The 12,492-nt window shown below is 39.5% G+C and overlaps 1 protein-coding gene across 6 annotated transcripts in view; it reads left to right on the top strand.

Annotated features, from left to right (window-relative positions):
- Positions 1–12,492, top strand: part of LOC119737079 (alpha-aminoadipic semialdehyde synthase, mitochondrial-like) — a 61,472-nt gene that overhangs the window by 31,136 nt on the left and 17,844 nt on the right. For 3 of the 6 annotated variants that reach the window (XM_038211167.1, XM_038211165.1, XM_038211166.1), the window contains exons 8-13: positions 968–1,251; positions 2,991–2,996; positions 5,224–5,335; positions 6,028–6,087; positions 8,558–8,631; positions 10,882–10,902. In XM_038211167.1, coding sequence (XP_038067095.1) covers positions 968–1,251; positions 2,991–2,996; positions 5,224–5,335; positions 6,028–6,087; positions 8,558–8,631; positions 10,882–10,902 — 557 coding nt within the window. The remainder of the gene's footprint in view (positions 1–967; positions 1,252–2,990; positions 2,997–5,223; positions 5,336–6,027; positions 6,088–8,557; positions 8,632–10,881; positions 10,903–12,492) is intronic. The other 3 variants (XM_038211168.1, XM_038211169.1, XM_038211170.1) reach the window with 3 other exon arrangements.

Below are 12,492 nucleotides of genomic sequence, written 5' to 3'. Positions count from 1 at the left end.
GTGACCACTGCCTGAATCCTGCAAAATCCTCCGGTTATGACTGTCAATAGGCTGAGGCAGAGGCAGTGACATCCTGGAGCAGTGCGGACGATGTCAAGTATAACCAAGAACTAAATTTATGCACGGCTGAGCATAAACAACACAAGGTCGGGCCCAAGACATTGACACAGTGCGTATTCCGAAATCAGCAACGCACTTCTGCCATGTAACCTCAATCCTGCAAATTCCTCCAATTTGCAAAAAGGATTTTGGAGGATTCAGGGCGGTTAGGGTTTTAATGTTTCACATTGTAGCTAGAGTAAAAAGTATTCACAACACCTGCCAATGGTTGAATGCAAAGTAATCTTCATCTGACCACTCGCAAAGAATGTCTTTGGAATCTTGCATTGCAGTAGGGTGTGACTTAATATGCAAAATAATAGCGCATACGCACTCGTGGAAACAAAAAAGCTTATCTGAAAACTGTCAGTCAGGTGAGGTAACGTACATGTACACGTGCATTGCGTAGCCCTTGGAAACTGCAGCAGTACACAGAAATCAGACATGCTAATGCCACCATAAATCTGCTCGGAATTCCCCAATCAGAAATGCCAAATTCCCAAGATGTCCTTTACGGCTTGTACCGTAGATGTGTCTCCTGCCCGCTTACGGTGAATCGCTGCACAGTCCAATAACCCGTGCCCGCTGTAGCATCGCTGGGCCAAGGATGACTTGGAACCAATACTACTACCCAGCCTGCTGTACACTAGTCTTGTGGTTTTAGAAAAAAAACCAAAAAACTGCTACGGAGCCCTTTAGAAACAGATGTTTTAGGATCTTTGGAAGTTTACTTCAGCGTTGCACTGTGCCAGCTGGTTGTTCTTCAGGCACAGCCTACGTGTTGTGCAAAATTCAGAGTTTTTTGGCTGTGGTTACAGATTCAAGCTGCACTTTTTGTTACTAAGTCATCCCTGGTTTTTACCTCTAGATTGCCCCCTGGGCCTCCTGCATCATTAACGGCATCTTCTGGAACATCGGCCACCCCCGCTTCCTGACCAACATGGATACCAAGACGCTGCTGAGCCCCGAGATGAGCCCTGTGGCCCCTGAGGCGCCGGGTTGCCCGCGCCTGCCCCACCGCCTGCTGGCCATCTGTGACATCACCGCGGACCCCGGTGGTTCCATTGAGTTCATCGAAGAGTGCAGCAGCATTGAGAGCCCCTTTGACCTGTATGATGCTAACCATAAACATCAGCACTTCATGAGTCAGAGGTGAGATCAATTCCAATACTCCATATTGTTGAGCAAATAAGGTAGCTGTATTGATGCAATTTTTAAGTACAAACACCAGGAAAATCTTGTTAATTGAATCAGTTTAGTAACTTTACCTAAACCTCAAAATTAAAGATTGTATCAATGTTATTTTTGAGCTGTAGAAATGTGTACACTTTGGTTCACTTCTTTTTATACCCACAACATTGCGTTGCTTTAGTGCACTTATTTTGCTCATGAATAAATCTCTCTCAAAGGATGCAATCCTAGAAACTTATAACTGCGTGTTCAATGTCATCAGGTGCGTGTGTGCGCAATGTGCAAAATGTTCTAAACACGTGCCCAGGTTACTCAAAAATTTTTGCGCATGTTGCAATGGATATCTGTGTGCATAGCGACACGCTGCACAATGACTACGAGCTTGATGAAAAGTACTACCAGTATATCTGAAATGTGAATGTTGGAAGCTCTGCGTAAAGGCTGGTTCGTACTTGTTATTCATCCCGGCCGTAGCACGGTAAACGATATCCTCGCTAGCGCTATGCATGCGGTGCATTAAAAATACAGTGCGAACAGCAACCTCACGCGGCCACCATTTCTATGCAAATCAGTTGGACCCAATCTAGCGCCTTGGTTCAATTGTCGGCAAAAGCTTATGTTTTTCTTTATTTTGCGCTGGATTTCTAGCGCACGACCTCGTATGCGAATACAGATAAGTGTAGGCGGGGCTAATATGTGGAGTGTCCAATCACACCTTGGTAAATCCGGACGTCATCAAAGTATTTGCAGCTATTCGCCTTTTGCGGACGTGACAGGAACCACAGTTTTTGTGCATTGGTGCCGTGTGCAGAGACACACAACGTGTACATGTATGGATTATGTACGGTGCCATGTTTCACTATGCAAGTTTCCACGCAACGATCGACCAATAAGAAAACGACATTAAAGGTCAGCTAAGGCTATTAACATAATGAGCACCACCCCCAAAACCTCACATGGACGATTGAACCAAGGCGCTCGATTGGGTCCAACTGATTTGCATAAAAATAGTGGCCGCGTGAGGTCGCTGTTCGCGCTGTATTTTTAATGCACTGCATGCATAGACATATGACTGCATGCATAGCACTAGCGAAGATATCGTTTACCGCGCTACGGCCGGATGAATAACAACTAGCATGACTAGCGCCTTGACCAAGGCTAGTTCGTATTTACACAAAAGTGGACATCATGGCAAGTGTTTACACCACAAATTAGCAAAAGTTCATCACATCTTCAATCAAGCAAGTTTTGTAATAAAGTTTTGCTTCGAATGTTTCTTTTAAGTATGCTTCAATATGCATTACTCTTTGCATTCACATGAGTTATGAGCCTGTCCGAAGAGCTCTGTAGGCTCTTACAAGCATGGTCTCTCAAAGGAATGAACATTACAAAATTGAATGGATTCTGCATCCCGCGCATTGGAATTATTGACCTGTACCAGTTATAAAGATCAGCCAATCACACTGCTGATTCAAAACCACGTTACCACTAGAACCTTTGACAAAAGATAACATCAGAGCACATAGGAAAATGACATTCGTGTATTAAGTTCATCAACATCATCCGTTTTGTTGGCGTCCACTGAGACTGAAAGGAATTGCAGCTACTGATATTTTTTTCCTCCCATTTGTTTTTGGTCTGTTTCACCCTCAAATCATCATTCGCATCCATCTTCCTATGTAAATCTGGCAATCTGCAAGACCAAGGTTCGTACATGCCTGTTACACGGAATAGTTGATATCAACTGTGTTGTTTTTTCTTTGAGCTTTGGTCTGTTTCAGATGTTTAGTTCAAGAATTTGAGAGTCTAGCACAGCATGCAGAAAATGAACATTTTTGTTTTTAACTTTTCACTCATATAAAACATCTTTACACCCCGCTGACCAAACAAATTACATCGTTGTCCAATGCACCTTTGCGTTTTGCAAATCATTGTTTTCTGTCGAAACTTTGCTTTCGGTGGACTATTTCTTTTGTTCATGTGATTGTCTTTTAATCAAAATTTTAATCCTAACTCCTAGCATTTTTCTGGGAAACCTGATGAATCCTTCAAAATTCACTGTGAATTTGCAGTGAATTTTTTTTGATGGAAAGCAGCTTCATGTAAAGAATCAGTGACTGGGCTGTGTACCTTTCTCAGTCTCGGTCTCTAAAACTTGCAGGGTTTTAACGGCACTGGTGTTTTATTTGCCAATATTTTCTCAGATTCGAACCTGCCAACCGATCCCGTTAGCTCGGTGGTCGAGTGGTAAGACATCTGCACTAGAAAGCAGGAGGTCGTGGGTTCGAGTCCCACCCGAGTGATTTTTTCCAACTTTCACTCGGGAGGTAACACACTGAGTATACAGTGTTTAAGCGTCGGTGAAGGGCAAAACCTAATTTGATTTATATCACCCAGACGCAAAATTCCATCTTATAATATTTTCTCTTCCGTTGTACACGCACAATGTAGGAATTCCATGTTTTGTTGTTTAATGGCAAGAGATATCACAATTGTGCGTACCGGGTACCTGAAGAATATGTGGATTGTGAAGATATGGTACCCAGTTTCCAAACTCTCTTCTAAACAAGCAGCCCTAAAGATTCATTCAAATGTTGTACAACCTCGTTCATCTGTCACAGAAGAGTTGCTGTGTGATTTGGCCAAATGCAACTTTGCTTCACAAAATGCAGTGTTATTTAGCTTTTACGTATACATTTAGCTTGGATTTTTGACAAAGGAATTTATCAATTAACCCTAACAGAGCTCAACCCATCAAACCCCATCGGCATGTTTTGTTGGAATCTGTCAGGATGGGTACAGTACCCCTAACAGGGGTGTGAAATCTCAGCTTTAAAGCTGATTTCAGCTTCTTTTTTTTTTGGATGTCAGCTTTTTTGCCTTAGTTGCTGTGTACAAAAGTATAGGAGATTTCCAATGTTCAGCTTTTTTACACCTTTTTCAGCTGTTTTCGGCTATTTTTTATCAGTGGTCACTCACACCCCTGCCCTAAACTGACCGTCTTTTACACAGGGTTGGCACACCTCCAGAATCAAAGTCAGAAATATGTGTGTGCAGTTTCCCATATGGTGTTGGAATTTGCCAGGATGCATATGCTTCCTAGTAAATCATGCTACTGAGTTAGGGTTTAACAGTATTTGACATTCACAATACATTCTGAGTATGGAGGCTTGTTACCTCTGTGGTATGAGTACGGTGTATACATTATGACAAAAGCTGCCTCAGTAATGGCCGCCCATGCAGGGGTATATAGTCGTGTTCCCTAACGTGGCGCACTTCGAAGCTTACCCGACTTTCCTCGTGTAGTGTTGCCAAACCTCTTCGTTGACAAACCTCAAATTCATGCAGTAAAATACTGGTGCTTTTATCTTCTTAATACTTGCTATTAAACCTCTGTGAACAATTTCGGTTTCATAAAATTTAATCCGAAATTCAAAAACGGTGGCGTCCGGAAATTGGGCACAAAGTGGCGGAGTGTTCCCTAACGTGGCGCACTTAAATAAATCTCGGAAAATTCCAAATAAACATTTAAGAATTTCTGTAAACTTGATAAATTTTGATAAATATTTACTATCTCTAATTACAAACCCATCCAGATGTTTGTCAGAAAATTATTTTCTTATTTTTCGGGGCATTTTCAAAGGGTTCACTTTGCACTTGAAAATAAAATCGGAAAATCACACCAAAATGAATTTTTCTTCTAACTTTGTAATGGGTAAATAAACTCGCGATTTATGAACGGGAGTGTTTAGAACTTGATGAAATTTCGCTTTCTGTGAAATTTCAGTTAAAACTTTTGCTCTAGCTAGGCGCTACAGGCGAAAAATCAAAGTGCGCCACGTTGGGGGCTGCGCCATATTAGGGTACATCAACAATATTTGTCCCCAAACGGTTCCTTTTTAAGTGGAATTGTGTTTTGATTTTCTTGGATAGGTTTTCTGGTGATGGTGTTCTAGTGTGCTCCATTGATAACATGCCAGCTCAGTTACCAAGAGAAGCAACAGACTTTTTTGGCAACCTCCTTCAGCCGTTAGTGCCCGATATGGTAAGAACTAAGAACCGGCTTGAACTTGGTTGTACCGGCTAATACACTGGCTAGATTATGAATTTCAGCACTGTTAGTTTCAGAGTTTTCAATCAATTCAATTCAATTAACTTTATTTTCCACATAAAAAAAGACGATCAGAGTTAAATGTATACAAAATATGTGGATGGGGATCCCTAAAAAGCAATGCTTGTCGAGTAGAGATCCCCAGTTACAATCATACAAAAATATTACAAGTTACACACACAAACTAAACATAAGGACATAACACCAGACATGAATATTCGAATAACATGCAGCTGCAACCCCGTGAAAAAAAAATATTTAAAATATAATTTACTTGTTAACTTAGGGTGCATTTGAGAATAGTCTTTTTACATGTAACTCTAACCACCCCAACTCTTCAAAATCCAACTGCATATTTTGTTTGATTCTGTTGGAGTGAAAACTGCACTAGTAAACTGATTATGCTTTACATGGGGTCATCAGGCATGCCACCATAATCAGAGTCCAACAGTTTGGGTGTTGAGTTTACCATATGGTGTTGGATTTTGCAAGAGTGAGGAAGGTTCCTAGTAAATCACTGACGGGGTTAGGGTTAATGACTGAAATGACCTACAAAAGGTAGGTAATTTATCACAACAGGTATTCTGCCATTTCATGCAATTGTTTCACTTTTTTTTCCTGATCAGCTGAAGTCGGATGCTAAGAGGCCATTTGAAGAGGAGAATCTTTCTCGGATTGTTAAAGATGTGAGTATTCAAATGAAGATTCAAACATTTAAATACATTTTCATGTTACAAGCAGGTGTCATTCAGTGTGTGCATTGGATTCATTGTAAGCATGAACAGAATTCTAAAAATGTCATGAACTTGAATGTGAAACAACCACCCCTCTCAAAAAAAGGGGTTATGGTGGTTAAGACGAAGCACATTTGATGCTGTCTCATGCCATTTTTAACAGAGAAATTGACTGGGACTTGAGTGGAAGTTCAAATGTCCAGATTTTCAGTCCATTTCTTTGTTTAAAGGTAGAGTGTATCATTTGTGTATTTTTTTTCGTTTGAAGCAACAAAAGTGCTCAAAATCTAGAGAAGGGTGCGTAACAACTAACCAGATGAAATTCTAACTCAGTGAATGCTGCATATCCCGAGAAAACAATGTATGTATTCTAAGATCTCAATTTCAATTCAAAAGTTGCCATGCCAAGTCATGTTTTGAATTGCAAAATCAGCGGCTGGGACACGTTCTCATTCAGCCGATTGCAGCTACGAAATGCTACGCACTGAACCGATGAGTTACAGCAACCGCGCACATGTGGGTCGTGTCAACGCTTGCGTGCACACATTCATGGCTTCACCAAATAAAAAACGAACTACTAACAGAAATTTCAAAAGATGCGTCTTTAGACACATTTTTGGAAATGACCTTCTTTTATTGTTTTCTTCAAAATGACAGCATGCCAGAAAGAATAATTTCACAGGGAGTTTACTGACATTACTATCCAAATAAGCTTTTCAACTATTATTTTGTCACTAACTTTTTGGATAGCTGCTAATGATCTACTCTACCTTTAAAGGGAAAGTGCAACATTTGCAAACATCAAAAAATAAAACTACCAAATCATTTTGAAATACCTTGCTGGACTTTTAGTGAATGACAGTGTTAAGCATACTGTAAAATCATGGCACCTGGTATACTGTCATTTTCAAGAAAAGTGGTATTTTTGTATCAATTTCCAACGCTGATCGGCCGATCAGCGTTGGAAAAAACTGGCTTTTTTTTCAAATACTGGCCCCAGTTGACCATCGCACTTGTTTGCAATCGATTACACACCTATGGACGAGTACAAGCCAGCTAGACTTGTTCCCTGACCTTACAATTCCCCAATGTATGTGAACTGCTCTGTTTCTTCTTAAATGGAGTCAGGGAACCAGACTACAGGAAAAATGATTGTTTTTCTTGGTTTTTATAGCATTTTCGAACCCAAAACCTCAAAAAAGTCAGTGTAACTATATTTGCTATATATTTCCAACCCCCCAATTCCATCCATTTCTGAAAATTACATCAAAAGCAAATGATGTATATTCCCTTTAAACCAAGTATGCTTTTCAACAATAAATTTGTCAGTTACCATAGCTGCAAATGATATACTCTACCTTTAATATAATTCTGATTGCAAGTGCACTTTGTCGGCTGTATCCTTTCTTGGTAATCCCTGATTACTATAACAAAGGTTTGGGGGATTGTTCATGCGATTGCTCGTATTGTGGTTCCTGGCCATATGGCACAAATGGCTCTGGGTTTCAGACTTTCTCCCAGTGAACAAAGACAAAAGCAAATTTGGTGATCAGCAACATAATGCTGGGTAGCTCGGTTGGTTGAGCCACTGCTGCATTGTTCTGGTGATTGCAGGTTCGATTCCTATTTCAGGTCAATTTCTTAGTATGGCATATACCGTCACCGACACCACGAAGTAACACTCTACCGTGTTAAACCATATTTTTTTTCGATTTTCAGTTTTTTTGATTTTCAAACATTATTCATCGAGGCCTACCACTGCACAAAGTTTCAAAGCTTCAATAGCTTTACTTAAATAATTATGCTAAGTATCCATGGCAACTTTTGCGCAAAAGTGACAATTTTCGTTTTCACGAAGTAACACTCAAGTTCCATTTACCATTGCAATGCATGGCGCGCACTCTGCTCATAAGTGAGCAAAAACGTTTTCACGAAGTAACACTCTTCTTGTAATAAGTTGTATGAGCGCGCACGCGCCAACCTAAAGTTGCACTTTCCTAGTGTTGTAACCATTGAAGAGTGTTACTTCGTGAAAATGAAAATTTACAGTTTCGCAGCTTTTTCGGTTTCACGAACTAACACTCATCTTTTTTCTCTTATTTCTTGCTTATTTAATGCACAAACGGGTGAAAAACAGCAAATTTAATAAATTCAATTCATCAAGTGTCCACAACGAGAAACCCAACTGAAAATACTCTGTCGTTTTGACGCAAAGTGTTGTTTTAGAAGGCGTTCAACTTTAGATGTTGTCTCCGATTGCTAGTTTTTACCGGTATGTACAAATGCAGATGGGTGTTACTTCGTGGTGTCGGTGACGAAACATGTACACTGTTACTCAAGTACATGTACTGTAATACTCACACACAAGCACAGATTGTGAGTAACTGACACAAGAACACTTGAATTTCTTCCGTTTCTGCAGGCTGTCATAACGTCCAATGGCAGACTTACTCCTAAATTTGAATACATCCAGCACCTACGAGAAGTTACAATGCCGTAAGTAAAATAACAAAACTGTCCTTTTTATTTCACTTGAAATTAAATGTGAAAGATAAAACCGAAATTGCCATGTATTCACAGCAGGACTTCTGACAAAGTGGGTGTACAAATTGGCTGTGAATTGAAAAAAAAACAGGCATCCAACTTGCTGAAGTTTTAACAATTTTTCTTTAGACTAAACGCACAAACCAGAAGGGTTACTCAAAATACATGAACTTATACATTTGTATGCATGTTCAAAAGATGCTGAGACATCCCTGTGGATAATACCTTGTTGTCACAGTAATATCTTTTTTAAACAATTTGAGCTCTGTTTGTGTAAAGGGTAAGATACAGTAACTTATCTAAAAATTACTCCTCTCCTGAAAAGATATTAAATAAGATATGAGAAATCCATTTTGGACACGCCAAAGATCGCTTCTTGGTTGTTCAATTGTTAACTGAGGAAATTGTCTCCAGATCTGCAATATTTTGTGCATGCATGTAAATTGCAGTTCAAATAATGCTCCTTGCAATCCCGAAAGCTAGTAAAAACCATTTGGTTGTCATCAACCCTACATGTACAGCATCTCTGTCCACAGTCTGTTGTTTAATGTATCATACAATAATGGTGGGAGCAGAAAGAATGGTCTTCATCATCAAAAATGTAACCCTTGAGAGGAAGCTCTCTTTCACAGACTGTGTTAAAGACATACTGTACACACTTGTTTTTGGCATTTCAATGGAAGCATCTAGAGAAATTAACAAAAGCTGCGCATACATGATAAATATACAATAATCATAGCAGCTTTATGATGTGTTATTGCCTTGAAAAAAAAAATCCGAATGTTGAGAAACAGCAAGGCAAACCACAAGAATGGTCTGTATATCATCAGAACAGTCCAGTCCAAACTACAATATATTTTGCCCTCAACAGCACCTTATCTTCCAAATCAAGCGGTGAAAGAAAGTGGGGGAGGGAGGGAGTCAAATTTCTGGTTAACAAGGCAAGTAAGGTGCCTTGTTGGAACTTTTGGAACTTTTGACTTTGATAGATAAACATGTACATGTAATGACATATACATGTAATTACATGTACCATACTTTACACGTTGACTGCTGACTACAAATATACATTGTACTTGTAGTGACAGGCGTACCGGAGTTAGCCACTATGAGTACATGTATACTCGAAGTAAAGTAAAGGCTTTTGTATTGTAAACTGAATGTACTGGCATCTGAAAATGCGTGCATGTGAACATCGCATAGTAGGCACCCTACAAAAGTTTTGTCGGCAGTCAATGTGTTAAAGCCTTAGATGACTAGTCTAATGTATGTTAAGGAGAATACACGAGAAAGTGTGGATTCGTAATTTAAGAATTCACGAGGCGCGAAGCGCCGAGTGAATTCGTAAATTAAGAATCCACACTTGCGAGTGTATTCTTCGACTTAAACCATTGCGTCAACAGCAGTATCGGAAAGAATGTTGCAACCTGACGCCACTTTTTCCTTCATATATCATCTCAATTAAGGTCATTCGTTGCAAAAATGCTGATAAGACATGAATCTCGAACTGAGAAATGTTTCAAATTTTGTTAGGAAATACTTGAAATGACTCTCCATAGACTTCGTACACAAGCGCGGAAGTGGCGTCAGGTTGCAACATTTGTCCCTGGCATGATTAGCATGTGTATCGCCACACCCGTACAACCAAGCCATTTTGTGTGTATAGGCTCCTTACGACAAAATGGATAGTTCAGACATCAGACGACGATTTCTTTCTGATTTAAAGTAATTTTTGCAGTGACGGCGGCGAATGTGACAGTGAAGATGCATTGGTAATTTTCGGAAAACAAATTTTCACGCAGACGGTCCTATTCAGGCTCATTATGGGAAACAATTGTCCGACATGTTCAAAGTGTGGATTGTATGATAAGACAGTACTAGTAGTACATGTACATTACACTTTATGAAAGATTCTTCGTTCCGAATCCACACTTTGTGACCAGTGTAAGAGATTCGTAGATCCGAATCCACACTTTTAACAATAGTGTGACGTCATAGCAATGGTTTAAGTGGTCATAGAAAGCACAAGGCCAGTGTTTAAACCACTGGACTTAGTCCAGTGGCAGAGGGATTTTTCAGGCTCTGCCCCTGGTGGGTAATTTTTCTGCATGTTCAGGGCAGGTACTGTACCGGTATGTACGTATACTTTTCAGTAATGGAGATTCTTTATGTGTTTATTTTCTTGCATCTCTCAATATATAGGCACGAGCAAGCGTCACATCAGTAAGTGCAGATAGTCTACCAAAAACCATTGTGCATCTGAACAAAAGTCTCATAAATTGTTTCAGACACTGACATACATGTATATCATTATACCATCACACGTACAGTAACGTTGCAGAAAAGTTCCAACATGAAATGTCAAACATGTTTTTTAGTCATCATTCCAAACTCAAAACATTGTCTTTTATCTAATGAGAACACTATTCGTATTTTTATTCACAACAAAGATCAATAGAATATGGAGCCACAGTACTAGTAGTACATGTACATTACATTTAAGTGTGAACACTTTTTCACAAACGTTTTGGTCAGCATCACAACTAGCCCCATAAATGTGGCCTATTTACTGGAGTGCCTCCATAAACATAGGCCACACATCCACATGTACAAAAATGTGTCGCACTTTGCCAAATTTTGATTTTCACATTTAGGCTTAGTTTGTAGGTTTTTTTTTGCTTTAGAAGCATACTCACCCTCTTTATAGGCTAATCAGAAAGTGCTGCCTTTTTCAGATGTCCATTTTTCGTGAAATTTCCAGATACATTTGCACACGTTTGCGTATCAAAATTTCAACATGAAATTTCACAAAAATTAGACATCTGAAAAAGGCAGCACTTTCTGATTAGCCTCTAAAGAGGGTGAGAATGCTTCTAAAGCCAAAAAACCCTACAAAGTAAGCCTGAATGTGAAAATCAAAATTTTGCAAAGTGCGACACGTTTTTGTACATGTGGATGTGTGGCCTATGTTTACGGAGGCAGTCCAGTAAATAGGCCACATTTATGGGGCTACATCACAACATGCTAAATTATCGTTATATATCAACCCTGTAGATGTGCATGTTTCTTCCCTGGATTTTTCAAAAGCAACTTGATAATTTTTTGTTTTACTTACTATGATCTTTAAAAAGAAATGGTTAATTGAAGGGTTTGTTTTCTGTAAAATAACCCATTTTATTTATAGAACCCAGTTAACACTTCAATGTTTTACAATGTAAATACAACATTACAGCATCATGGCTATGCAGCAGGGAGCCGGACGTATACAGACAAAATTCAACATGCCTATTTTAAATTCCTCTTTTAACCAGAATTGTAGGACTCGAGTCTGTTTCGAGTCACAATTTCGGTGATTCGGAATCAACTCTAGGTCACCTTGACAAAAGACTTGAAAATTCTGACTTGATTCGGACTTCATGACACTGAGGACGCATGACTCGTGAGCTAGTACAGTCGACTCTCGTTAGTACAAACTCTGTTAATACAAAATTCTGGTTATAACAAAATAAAGCCTTGGTCCCGACTGTGCATTTATATGCACAATGAATGGGACTGATGTTCCTCTATATAACAAACAATTTGGCTGGGTCCGAACGAGTTTGTTATAACGAGACTCGACTGTACATACATGTACTGCTCTTCATATCAATGGTGGTGTAAAGAAAAAAGTTCCTGATTACTGTCCTGGTGGCTGATCTCTGGGAAACTACATGCATGCGTTAATCCGTTCAATTGAAGCATGTAGGGCTGCGCATTGGAAATGGGTACCCGAGTACCTGACCGTTAATGTTAGAAACCGGTTCCAGATTATGG

This window comes from Patiria miniata, unplaced genomic scaffold (genome assembly GCF_015706575.1).
Source record: "Patiria miniata isolate m_02_andy unplaced genomic scaffold, ASM1570657v1 HiC_scaffold_3, whole genome shotgun sequence".
Lineage (NCBI taxonomy): Eukaryota > Metazoa > Echinodermata > Asteroidea > Valvatida > Asterinidae > Patiria > Patiria miniata.
Note: the sequence above shows the minus strand (reverse complement) of the source record. Positions and strands in the feature narration are given on the sequence as shown.